The 12,619-nt window shown below is 35.1% G+C and overlaps 1 protein-coding gene across 3 annotated transcripts in view; it reads left to right on the top strand.

The window, feature by feature from the left end:
* CAMKMT (calmodulin-lysine N-methyltransferase) overlaps positions 1 to 12,619 on the top strand; it is a 213,651-nt gene that overhangs the window by 157,441 nt on the left and 43,591 nt on the right. For all 3 annotated transcript variants that reach the window (XR_015283645.1, XR_015283646.1, XM_023923299.2), the window contains exon 4: positions 12,043 to 12,103. Coding sequence is in view for 1 of the 3 variants with exons in the window: in XM_023923299.2 (XP_023779067.2) it covers positions 12,043 to 12,103 (61 nt within the window). In the remaining 2 variants the exon portion in view is untranslated. The remainder of the gene's footprint in view (positions 1 to 12,042; positions 12,104 to 12,619) is intronic.

Raw genomic sequence — 12,619 nt, 5'->3', positions numbered from 1 at the left:
GGATTTACTTACCAACTTTTTCTAGTGGTACCAACAGCTGTAGTGTGAAATATATCTACTCCATTTACTCTTATCCATTGCACCCATTTCTTTTTCCCTTTAATTTTTATATATGGTAAAAATTTCATTGAAGAGAGATTTTAGATGACAGGACTGTAATTTTAAAACCAATAGAAGAGGTGTAAGCAATTTGAGCTTAGCTGAAGCATAATCTTAGGTTGTCAAGAAGAAACCCATTCTCCCTATGCTAATCAATCAGTATATCAACCAACCAATCATCTCCTCAGCTTAGCATATATCCTAAGGTTTGATATATCTATTAACTGCCCATCATGCAGCTGGTCTCCAGTTGATGAGATTCCCCCTATCTTGGCATTTGGAGGCAGACAACTGAGCTATCAGAGCCTCAGATAAATACTAAAGTGGAGATTTCAATCCTGTTCCTGATAGCAAAAGACAATCCAGGAATATAGAACATATTTTTAGAAAAGAGCACACAGAGAATTACATTTTCAACAGTTTGTTATATGTGAAAATTGCATATATTTTATGATCCTTCTTTCTCCACCCCCTCCCTTCCCAGAAGTAGCAGGAAATTACTCTTGTATTGTGACTCAAACTCTTAACAGTAAAAGAGAACAACAAGAAAGTGCTAAAATTAGTTTTTAACTGCTAATTACTATAATGGTGTTATACAACTCCTTAAAAAAAGAAGTGGTTTTCCTCATTATTGCAGCAGTAATTTATTATTACTCTAATTATTATTAGAGTAATTATTATTACTCTATTGATGAAGAGCTGTATGAAAATAGTGTATCATAACATGCTTACACCTTAGGGGAAAAGTTTGAATTTCAGAAGATTATACACCTGCCTCTCTATTAATGAAGTCTGAGCTCAAAACTCATTAAGCAAAACATAATCTAGGTATTGAAGAGTCTACCTGCTAATATGGAAGTTTGGAATGAGATTTAACAGTGTTTTGAGGTACAAGAAATACTGTAGAAAACTGATGACTTACTGTGTTGGCTTTGCCATTAGTAAAAAACTGCCTCAAAAAATAAAGTGGCCTAGACTGCATTTTGTAAGAGCTTTCTACTCCCTAGGGAGAATCCTAGGGTCAGTCAAGGGCCTGTGGTCACCCTGGAATGTAATGTAGGACACAAAGGACAGGTCACCCACTCAAATTGCACTGTCAAAAGATGGGGCCAAATTTCTGTGCTGGCATGACTGAGCAATTCCTGAAGTTAGAGGATGTGCTCTCTTAATTAAAAATTTGATCAATTCTCTTCCCTGACCTACCGACAATAAACATAAGCATGTTGTTATGAGGTTAGCTTATAGGCTTTTTCATGCTTTCATTTAATTAAATTGAGTGTAATGATTTGCTTTGCTTTTGTTCCTTTTTTCTGAGACTCGAACAACTGGATGTTCAGAAATACATTCTCTCAACATTGAAAAATTACATAAGTACCTAAGCTACATAGCTTAGTCAAAGCACATTGCTCTTGACGCTAGAGCACTTCATAGTCCAAGTGTCAGAGTGTAGAAAAGTAAGTTTTTATACAGCTCTAAATTTTTTTCAGCAGAATTCTTGTAGCACCTATCTGTGTTTTTATGCCTTGTAAAATAAAAATGTGGTCAGTTAGGTCATGGTTTATTACAGTAACATGGAAATATGAAAGTAATCAGGGAAAATATTTCAGGCTACTTTGAAGACTAAATTCTACTCCTACCACTTTTGTATCCTACTTCACCATAACCCACTGAAACACTGATTTCCTGAGAAGGTTACCCTTGGATTTGACTCTGATGATCCAAATGATCCAAATGATCTAAAATGATCCTAAGCACTAACATATATCAATATAACAAAGGCTACTTTGTTTCTCAGAACAACCGCACATATTTTAAATCCATGGCTGGTTCATTAGCTGGGATACACAGGCTTAGTACCAGCTGAAGATCTGGCCCATCATATTTAGTGGTCATGAAAAGTTTCAGAACAACAGCTGTGGTTCTTGAAACCCGTTCAGGCAAAACCAGCTTTGAACAATGGTAGTGTAAGTTCTCTTGTGTTGTCCTGTGAATGTATGTCAAGCCTCACCTGGAAGGATCCTGAAATCCTTAGCCTATCAGGAAAAAAATGTAAATATTTTCCTTCAATATAGATTTGCCTTACATCTTACAGTCTAAATTCATGTGGAATGTGGATACATAAATAGATGAGAATCTTTGTGCAGCATTCTCACTTACAGAACTCATTACAATTGTTATTCCATGTGAGAGATGAAAACAAGGTTTAGTGATGTAGGGAGATTTTGGGCACCTGCTGCAAGATGATTGTAAGTATGTAGACTTTTGAAAATTGCACACTTAGCACCAGTTGAAATTACCCCAGGAGAAAGAATATAGACCTCTTCAGTACAGGGACCTGTACTGAACAAATTTATCTAAAAATGTGAAGGATGCATAGTCACCATTTGCCAGTGAAATGCATTTGTCAGTGCCATGAAATTCAGAGTACTAAGATACACTGTTTTGTTAGACAAATGCTGTCCAAAGCCTTCAAATTGAACTCAATTATTATTTTCACTTGAACCCAATTTATTTCTCCTGGCTGTACAGAACAGACACTTTTTTAATAGTTTGTTTAACTGTAGAGTAAATGGTAGAGTTTGATAAAGGAGAAAAATATGAGTCAGAAGCTGCTGGGACCAAAAAGGTGTTGTCTTTGTTTAGTTAATTTGATGGGAAAAAACTGAACAACAAATCACAAACCAAACAGAAGAAATCCAAGCTCTAGACACTACATCTGAACACAAAATCAGCCAAATAAATTCCACTTTCTTTATCTTAAGTATTACATAAGGGTGCATAGGGCAGTTACACAAACTTCCATGTTCTGTATCAGATACTTGAGGAAGATAAGCAGTATTAGTAACCAATGTTAATCTACAGGTTTTTATCTTCTCTACCTGTGATATATCTCTAAACCCCAATACAAACAGCTGAATGAACCCAAAGAAACCATGAAACCCCACAGAGAAAAAAAAACAACGAATCAACTCAAAAAAAAACCCCAATTAGTTTTCTCACTTCATCTATAGACAAAGTGAAACTAGAATATTGAAACTGACAAAATAGAAATACAAGACTACAGCTGAGATATGGTTGATTGTATCTCTAAGCTATTGCGAATACTGCAAAAAGCATCTATTTAATTGAGCTATCCAACTATTTGCTTGGACCTGGTTCTTTAGAATCTTCCTTTCTCTATTTGTTTTTGTGTTTGTGAAACAAATGAATATGTATGCACTCCAGGTTTATTGTTACATATTTAAATGATACAGTTCAAATATCATTCACTATTCTTTTTCTATGCTTCTCAGAATGAGTGCTCATTTAAATCAGATATTATGAATACCGGATGACTAATCCTAAATTCAGGTGTACTACCACTCAGGCTAGGCAGATTGCTAGTTGATCATGCTAAGATGCTCCCTTATCCATTATTGGATCTGAAAAAGAGGAGGATTAAGAATTATCTGACTTCTCAGTTAATGTGCAAATCATCTAAAAGCTCAGCTTAGAAAGGTCTTAGAAAGCCGAACAGCACTAAAATAATAATAATGTCTTAAGAATTTTTAATAATATAAATGTGCCATATCACATTTTTAGAGGGAAAATAGAATTTTGTGGTTTCTATCTCACATGGTCTTTCATCTCTCTCTTCCTGTTTTTGTAATTGTATATGAATGTCCTAGAACTCTACTTCTAATTAAATTTTTTTATTGCAATTAGAAGTTGTCACTTGGGACAAACCCACATTGTTGGAATTTAATAACAATTATATTACTTTCAGGCAATTTAGTAGAAAGTAATTTGATAAATATCTTCAGAAATGAGCATTAATCTATTTATTTTTAACAAAGCAGAAGGCAGGGAAGGAAAAGTATATCTTGGGAAATGTATTTGTATAATGGATCTATGATCTTTGCAGGGTTTTTTTCTGTAATACATATTTCTAGTATCTTTCTCTGCTCTTGGTTATGGTGAAAAAAACCTTTCATTGAAAAGATTGAAACACTATTTTTCTGTATTTTCAAGGGACGGGAGAGTCTGTGAACCAGAAGGCATCTCTTAATGTTCCCTCTTTGCATTTTTAGGCTAGTTCTGCTGTTTGCTATAGTAATATTTGTTTTAGCATTTCTATCACTCCAATATGTATACTTGCCTTTCAAAATCTGTGAAAAGTATTTAAAAAGAAAAGAGAAAATGCTAGTATTTCAAAACCCTATTATAATGCATTTTCAAATATGTCAGACACATCTTTGTTAAAATTAAACCAAGGATTGGTTTTGAGCGAATAGCCCTATATCCTTACAGATGCTGTGGATGGATGCATCTAAGCTGCTTATTATATTGATGGGTTTTGCTGCTCTGCAGCAAATGAAAACAGGCAGCTGCTTCCTCCATCAAAGCAAAAAGCAGCCTGAGTTTTTATTAAACGAGTGTTCATTTCTTCTATTGCCAAAATTCTTACACAAAACAAAAGAGCAGTTTTAGCACATTATTGCTTAACTAGACATGAACAACTGACAGCAAGTGATAAGCCTGTCTGCTTTTCACAACTGGTAATCATTTTTGGAATAGATGTTTTAATATAGTTGAATATAAATTTTTGTAATTTACATCTACAATGGTACATAAATTTATAGATCCAGTTTTTTGCAGGAGAATGAAGGCTATAATCACAAAAGGTTTGTTCCAGTGTTGTTTAATTTTTAATAACTATTTGAAAACTAGGTACCCCCCCCACCCCCCAACACAAATTCATTCATTTGAAAAAGATGTTAAAGACAATCATACCAGTAGATTTGTACAGTTGGCCAGTTTTTCTTATGGAAGGGATATGCATACATTTTGACTTTGACTTGTTACTGTATTTCCACATCAGTTCCACTGAGCTTAAGTTTGTGCTCTAAAAGACATTTGCAGATTGCAGACCATCATGTTTCCCTCCTAGTTGTGAACAATAATAAGAGTGAAAGTGTGAGATACAGTGCTGAGGCCATTTTGCCTAGGCTGAAGATCTCAGCCGGTGCTTATACATATTTTTCAATGATCTGAATATCATGAATTCTGCTTTAGATTGGAAGGGAGACAAGAGTTTCTACAAAATGTATGTGCATAGGCAAAAAATGTTTCTCCTTATATTCTCTTCTATTTTTTTCTGGTGTTCTTGTACCTTTTCAAACTCACTTATAGCATTCCTGCTGTGGAAAAGTAAGCTAGCCATTCTCCCTGCCTCAAATTACTCCTCTTCACTGGACTTAAAAGGTGGTTTGCCATCTGCAAAAGCCAGGTGCAGTAAGGCACAGATATAAGGTGCTACTGTAAAGGCTATTAAATAATTTTCTTTTTTCACACTGTGCGCATTTATTGCTGAAGTTACTCACTTGTAAATACTCTTGGGGTAAATTTCAGAATGGAAAGCCTCAGTTTAGACAACTGGACTTTCAAAATATGTTAGCTGTTACAGACGCTGGCATTTGAGGTGGTCAAATATCCAGAGGGACACAGTACTTGATACTGTCCTCCTTTTGAATATCTGCTCTCAAATTCATTTTTGTAGTAAATAATTTCAGAGTTCCAGGCACACCATCTGCAACTAACTTGCAGTGATGACCCTTTTTTTGTCTGTATCTGCTGTAGATGGGTGTAAACTTAAAAATTTGTATACTGAAAACAGAGTGAAACAAGGATTTTCTTCAGTGAGGTTTTTCATTTTAGCAATTTTCTCCATTTCTTCATTTTACTAAAGTGGCCAGGTTTGTCTTTGGATTATTATGGAAGTTACTTTCTACAGAATATTTTCACTTCTATATGCATGCATTTTATGGTATCTAAAAAATTAATATTTTTAGTATTAGTGTCTTATTATGTGTGTTTACATTTTCTAATTCAATAATACACTTTGGGTGGGATCTTAGGTAGCAGGGATCACCGATTATCCTTTCATCTGTGTCCCATTTTGTGTGCTGTGTGAATAAGGGAATGAAAATAAAATCTTTTCTTCTTGACTATACTGAGCAACATCTTTTAATGGTAAAATTATATTGAAAAGGGGCTTGAGGTATGGAGTTTGAAGAAAGTTTAGAGCTAGAAATATTTTTGAGCGCTATCTGTGCCAACTAACTACAGCAGTGCAATTATTTGCAGGTAATCTTTACTCAAGCAATTACTCAAATTAGAACACCTATGTTATAGGTTACTACCAAGGTGTATTTGGCAGACATACACTGTGCATCCCCTTGGTATCTAGTCTTAATTGTGCTATTCGTAATTCCATGTTTTAAATTTGTAATTTCATATTTTTGACTTGGAAGTGACTGCTTCACTGACAGAAGGGCTCACAATATTGATTAGAGCTTAATTTTGAAATTCTTTGCTGAGTACTGTGCTGTTGAACCTTGATTTTGATCTGCTTTCTTACTTCTCCAGGACCTTGAGCAGATGTATTATGCTTCTTGCTGTGCATGGTGGTGGTGATCCATAGAAAAACTAACCAGGATAAAATTATCGAACTTATCTTCCCATGTGACTTGAATACAGTTGCACAGTCAGTAGAAAATAAGGTTTGATACTGTAAAATTATTGTAATAATGCTACAATGCTCCAAGAATGGAAGAACCTAGGATTTTAAAATCCTAGAATTCCTTATGTTATATTCCTAGAATAGCTTTTTCCAGTAAATACCTTCGTTTTGGGGATTTTCCATCTTCTCTACAGTCTTTTAGCAGAGGTGATGGGGAATAATTGCCTGTCCGGACAGGCCATTAATTTAACACCTCTCCACAGTCTATTGAGTGCTAAAGATTTTTCTGCTCTCCACTAACTGTCTGTCTTGGTAGAAGGAAAAAAGTACCTTACTTAGGGTCAGAAAACAGTTAATCATTGCTCAGTGCAGTTGTTGGTACGACTTTTGAGACATTATTCATCGCTTTGCCCAAAAATGGGTTTTTTTTCCTCTCATTTTAATGATTGTTAAAGCAAATAAAGTGATTTCATGTAGTCAAGAATCAGGATATACTAGAAAAAAAAGATCTTTTTGAGTATATTCATATGGGGAAAAAGAATGACTTTTCAAATTTGAATTGTCTTTGGTTTTGAGGGTTAAGATAGGATTTATACAAAATTTACTTGAAACTTTAAATGAATAGAAGACATCTCATAGTTTAATACTATAGTTTAAAGACAAAATTTGAATGTTGAGATCAGATGTCTGTACATATGGCTGTGAGAAGTGCAAGGGAAATGTGAAAATACTTTCAATTTGGCTTAGCTTTGAGAGTAACTTCCTAATCTGCTAGCATGAGTTAAGCACTTGTAGGACAGCTTTATACCTCCTCCTCAGAGTTCCCAGGGACAGCTCACCTGTCACCTTCACTTGCTCCTATGTTTTCTGTGTGTAGTGGTGACAGACAGTGGAGCAGAGTTCCACTAATCTTGCACTATCCCAGTTTTCAGTAGCTACCGTGACTTCTTTGTAACTGTGGAGCACTGCTGAGACATAATAGCTCCCATAATCAGATGTCTTTTTTTAAAATACACATCACAAAATTATTTTCTATTTACATGATATCCTTTAAGAACTTCACATCAGGTCTCAGTATTTGCTATCCAAAGGTTGACAGCATTCTTTAAAATATGTGGTAAAAAGCAACAGGAGGAGAGAAACTCTTATTTATTTTTTTTTTTAAATACTGGATAATTAATTTCTGGTAGATAACTTCCTGTACTATCAGAGTATTCAACATTTTTAGATTTGTTGCAGAAGTAGTACAGGCTTTGCATAGCTTTGGACTAGTGCTCCAGCTGATCATTAAAACACACCGTCCTTAGAAGCCTGTGGCTTGAACGTTGCTTTAAGAAACTGTTGAGCCATGATTAGTGTGGAAAGACCTGACACTTTCCAGTAGCAAGCTATGAAAGTGGTAAAACCAACTGAAGTTATGTTTCTTTCCATTATTAAGATTTATTTTTTTTTTTTTTTTAGTGTTTTTCCTCTGTAGGAAGGGCTTGGGTACCTTTCTTTAGTTACATCATACCTCATGGTGTAAGGATGGCTTGAGTTATTTTTCTTGGCCTTCCTATCGTTTCAGTCTGTGTTTCTAAGTAACTTAATACATCCCTGTCTCTTACTTTGGTTCCCAATGTGCAATCTTGGGACTGTAGAAATTCATGATATCATCAAGTTCTTGTGAGGTAGACTCCACTTCTGTGATGTCATTTTATGATATGGTGACAAGTGCTGTAGAAATGTCTGCATTTCATATGGCTGTGATGCATTTGTAGCATTTCTCTATTCACCATCATACAATTCAATGATATTTTTCTACTCCTACTGTAATAAGTATCATAAATCTGTCTGGAAGTAGACATCATCTTTCTTATAGCATTTGTAGTGAGAATTGTGCTCCATGCTAGTGGTGAAACGATACTTCAAGAGCTGAAATGTGGGTAGGCATGAACTCCCTCTGTCTTCAGACACACACATTCTTGAGCATCCTTTGAACACCAGTGCAACTTAATTTTTTCATATGTTTCAATAGTGATTACAATGCTTTCTGGCAATTATTCTCTGTTTTCAAGTTGTAGTTATCAAGGTGATAAAGAGTTTTAAAACCTCCATTAAATGTCACAAAATATTTATTTTTGCAAAAAGAAACTCTTGTTTCTGTCTTTTATCATACAGTGAGATTTTTTAGCTCCCCCAGACCCTCTGTCTAGGATTTGTAGAATATTTATAGCCTCTTAAGTACAAGCACCATTTGGGGGTCTTTTGATATTTTTGCCTATCCATCTGGAAATAGTTTGCTATCATGTAGGTAATTGCACATGTAAATAGGTAGCATACAATGTTGTGTATTTATAATCAAATTTAGAAATAAAAATGAGAATAATTTTAAATATTAAAGAATTATTTAAAGTGTGTTCATAGGAAAGTTAATCCATATCCATATGTATGTGTTTTCAGGAAATAAATTATGCTTTTCACAACATAGTAGTAGCTTTTAATTTATAGGAATTCTGCATTTCTGTATTACAGCTGTATGTTTTCTAACAGAAGCAGAACTATCTTCCTTATACTTGCAACTTCAAAATGTAGGTCATTGTGTTGGTGAATGTAGGTCAGAGTGAGGAGGAAGAAGACAGAATGAAAACTCCTCCACGTGTATCTTTAAGCTTATCCCTGTTTTGAGGGTAAAGAGGCTTACCTACCTGTTCAGGCACGAGAAGCTTTTCCTTTTGCTAAAATTAACACAGGTCTTCTGGCTTCTTGGCTTAGCTGGGAGAACTGTGTGCTTCCACACTTGAGACTTGTTCATGAATGACCTTCTGACTCTTGCTTCTTTAGCTTCCAGATGCTTATACCATTGCTGAGGTGATCCTTCCTTCTCTGTGGGGGAAGGCAGCAGGAAGAAGAGCTGTGTGCATTGCTGGCATCTGCCTAAAGAGCATTGTCGTTCCAAAGGTGTTTCACCCTTCTCTCAGCACAGTGCTATCTGATACACCTGCAGTTCCAGCCAGTATCAACATTGTAATGGTAGCAGGGGAAGGAATGATGACCCCTCAGAAAAGATTCAGTGGCACCATTCAAAGTGTCCTCTCAATAATAACTGCAAAAAAGTGAGAGACATTAGACTGAGGGCACTGAGAAGTCAGATATTGAAGGATCTTTGCTACAACTGACTAGCATTTTAAAAATTCACTTAGGCTTGAAGTTTTCTATAAAAGGATTTCTGTTTTTTATATTTGTAGGTGTGAAGTTTTTTTTAATGTCTGTAAGTACTATAATGGTGTTAAATTAGCTGTGTCTCTACTAAATATTAAAAAAACTTTTCTTGCTTGAGTATATACCAGTCACTGCAAATGGAAACATGCTTTATGTTATACACTAAAATATTTAAACAGTTATTATATTTATTGCAAAATCTGTCATTTTAGCATGTTTCAATGCTCAAAAGCATTGAAATGCTCAAAGGGAGATAAAAATCCCTGTACAGTTCTTAGTGTATGTTTCACTAAAGAATGGGTAGTCTTGTGTGAATATTTTATTTTAACCCTTAGCAAGTCTAAGCAAAACAGCACATTCAAAAACATCTGATCAAACTGAACTGTCATAAACAGGACAAACACAAGTATTGCATTAGTAGTTTTGTCATACATATGTGTCTTCAGTCTACTTTTTCCCCCTTAAAAATCTTTGTAATACAAAAGTTATACACAAAGTGTTGGACAATTCTTGCCTTGGCTTTTGCTTGATCTGCATGCAGTCAAGTAATTTTTAAATATTTATTTATTATTTCTCACTAGGAGTAAGGGTAGTTTAGAACACCTACTGGATGGAATAGAACAATTATATTGATAATGATTTCAGTCAGGCTTTAAGTGATTTAAAGGATGACAGTTTTTCTCCCAGACTGGTTCTGTTAAAAATGTAGTGATGTTTTAGCCTTGAGAACAAAAAAATGGTAAAAATGGTCTAAAGGATAGACATACATAGTAAGCTGAATGGAATTCAACTTACTTGTCTAGAAATATATTAAAGATGCTCTATATGTCAAATAAGTTTACTGGAACTGTTGAAATGTCTGTAATGTCTGTAGTTCATAAAATGAAGTTTGTGTCTCAATTCTTAATGTCATATGTTGGTGGGGGGGAAGTTGACTCTGGATTTTACCTACACAAAAACATGGTTTTTCATTGCTAAGCAACCACAGATGAAAAACACATACAACCATAATTCAGCTGCATACACCTTCGACTCTTCCTCCTTTAACTTTGGGACCTTTGAGACATAAGTTCCTGAGTATGTTTTCCTCAGGCCCCCTTCATCAATGAAGTCTGGTGTCTGCAGGACAGCATGCAAGGTACACAGGAGGTGTGCTGTCCTCTCCATAGGCCACAGCACTTCAGTTGGACATTCCAGTCAGGTGGGAAACTGGTCTGGCTAAACAGCTTCATGAGAGTTTCATAAAGTTTCATAAAACTTTTCAAGAGAGTTTCATAAAATAGTTTCATGAGAGACTGTTTTGAAGGAATAAATTTACATGGCAGCCTCCAAATAGTTGTCAATGTTGATGATGACAAGTGTAAGTTTCATGATGGAAGCTAATAAATTCATGAATAATACAGATTAGGTGAAGAAAGAGTGATTGCTCCTGGCTATTTCTGTAGGACAACTAGGGGAATTAAAATCAAAATGGCAGGGAAGCAAGTATCAAATGAGAGAGGAGGTGTTTCTTTGTACAGCAGGGTGAAACTGTGGTGTTTCCTGGTGCAGCTCTGGAAAGTTTACCACAGAACAAACAGAAAAATCCTTCAGCGCCTATTAAGAGAAACTTACCTCTTGTATTTCCCCTTCTCCTTCTGAACTTCTTGAGCCACATCTGGAAATCACACTTTTATTGCCCTAGTCCTGGATTTGTCCTTAGCATGTGCTGCTGGTCAGTCCCCCTTATAGTCAGACTGATACCTGACCTAACAAAGCTAAGAGAAAAGGAGCTAAATAAAAAGAAACTGGGAAGAAAATGAGTGACTGTAGGATGATGATGATGATGATGTTGTAGCTAATGAAAAACTAGAGGGCTCCTGTCCCCTAGAGGGCTACAGGACAAAGTTGGCCTTGTATCTGGCCTGGTGAAAACAGGTTGATGTTCATGTGAATGCCCAAGTGAATTATATTTTATATTTTAAAGTCTGGAGTATTGCATATATATGTGTAGATATATGTGTATGTTTATGTGTGTGTGTGTATCTATAAATTATTGATCATTAGTTGTGATGAAATCTATGAAATACTCAATTGCAATGCTTAAATCCTAGGTCTTCTTTTTCTTTATTCCATGTTATTATGGCAAATATAGAAAATAAAACAGTTGGTAGAGGTCTGAAAATTGTAATATACATTCAAATATTATTTTAGACCAGAAAAAAATCTGTTCTAAGAAGGTGAATATCTTTGTTTTATAGGTCTCTGGCCATCTGAAGAAGTGCTGGCTTACTACTGCCTAAAGCATAATGAAATATTCAGGTACAGAGTTAAACATAAAAATATATTTTCCAAACTCTTAGTTTTATTGTATCTGCATGGTAAAGATTGCTATGATTTAAGGCTTCAGATTAAATTTAAAATGTTCAAGGTGAAAGCATGTTGCTCTTAACAAAGAATTCTGAGCTGCCTTTGGGTACTAATATTGCACAGCAAGCTTTCTGCTATATGTCAAAGACTTTTGATTTCCACTCAAGGCATTTTATTTCACTTTGATTTTTGGGAAACAAAAGTGAAGCTCCAATCGATCAGTGCTGATTGTGAAGGTCAGGAAAAATAAGATATTCTTTAAACTGACATCTGTTGCAAAAGCAGGCAAAATATTATCTGATTAAATACATAAAAATCGCTGCATATAGTAGGAAGAATTTGCACCTGTATTTAAGTGTTGTGAAACAGTTCTGAAACATCCTTCACTTTTATTCAAAACTTGTAGGAGACAGCTATCAAGGCTCCAATAGGAGCATCTAAATATCAAATCCATCCTGCATCCAATTT

This window comes from Cyanistes caeruleus, chromosome 2 (genome assembly GCF_971803275.1).
Source record: "Cyanistes caeruleus chromosome 2, bCyaCae1.hap1.1, whole genome shotgun sequence".
NCBI lineage: Eukaryota > Metazoa > Chordata > Aves > Passeriformes > Paridae > Cyanistes > Cyanistes caeruleus.
Note: the sequence above shows the minus strand (reverse complement) of the source record. Positions and strands in the feature narration are given on the sequence as shown.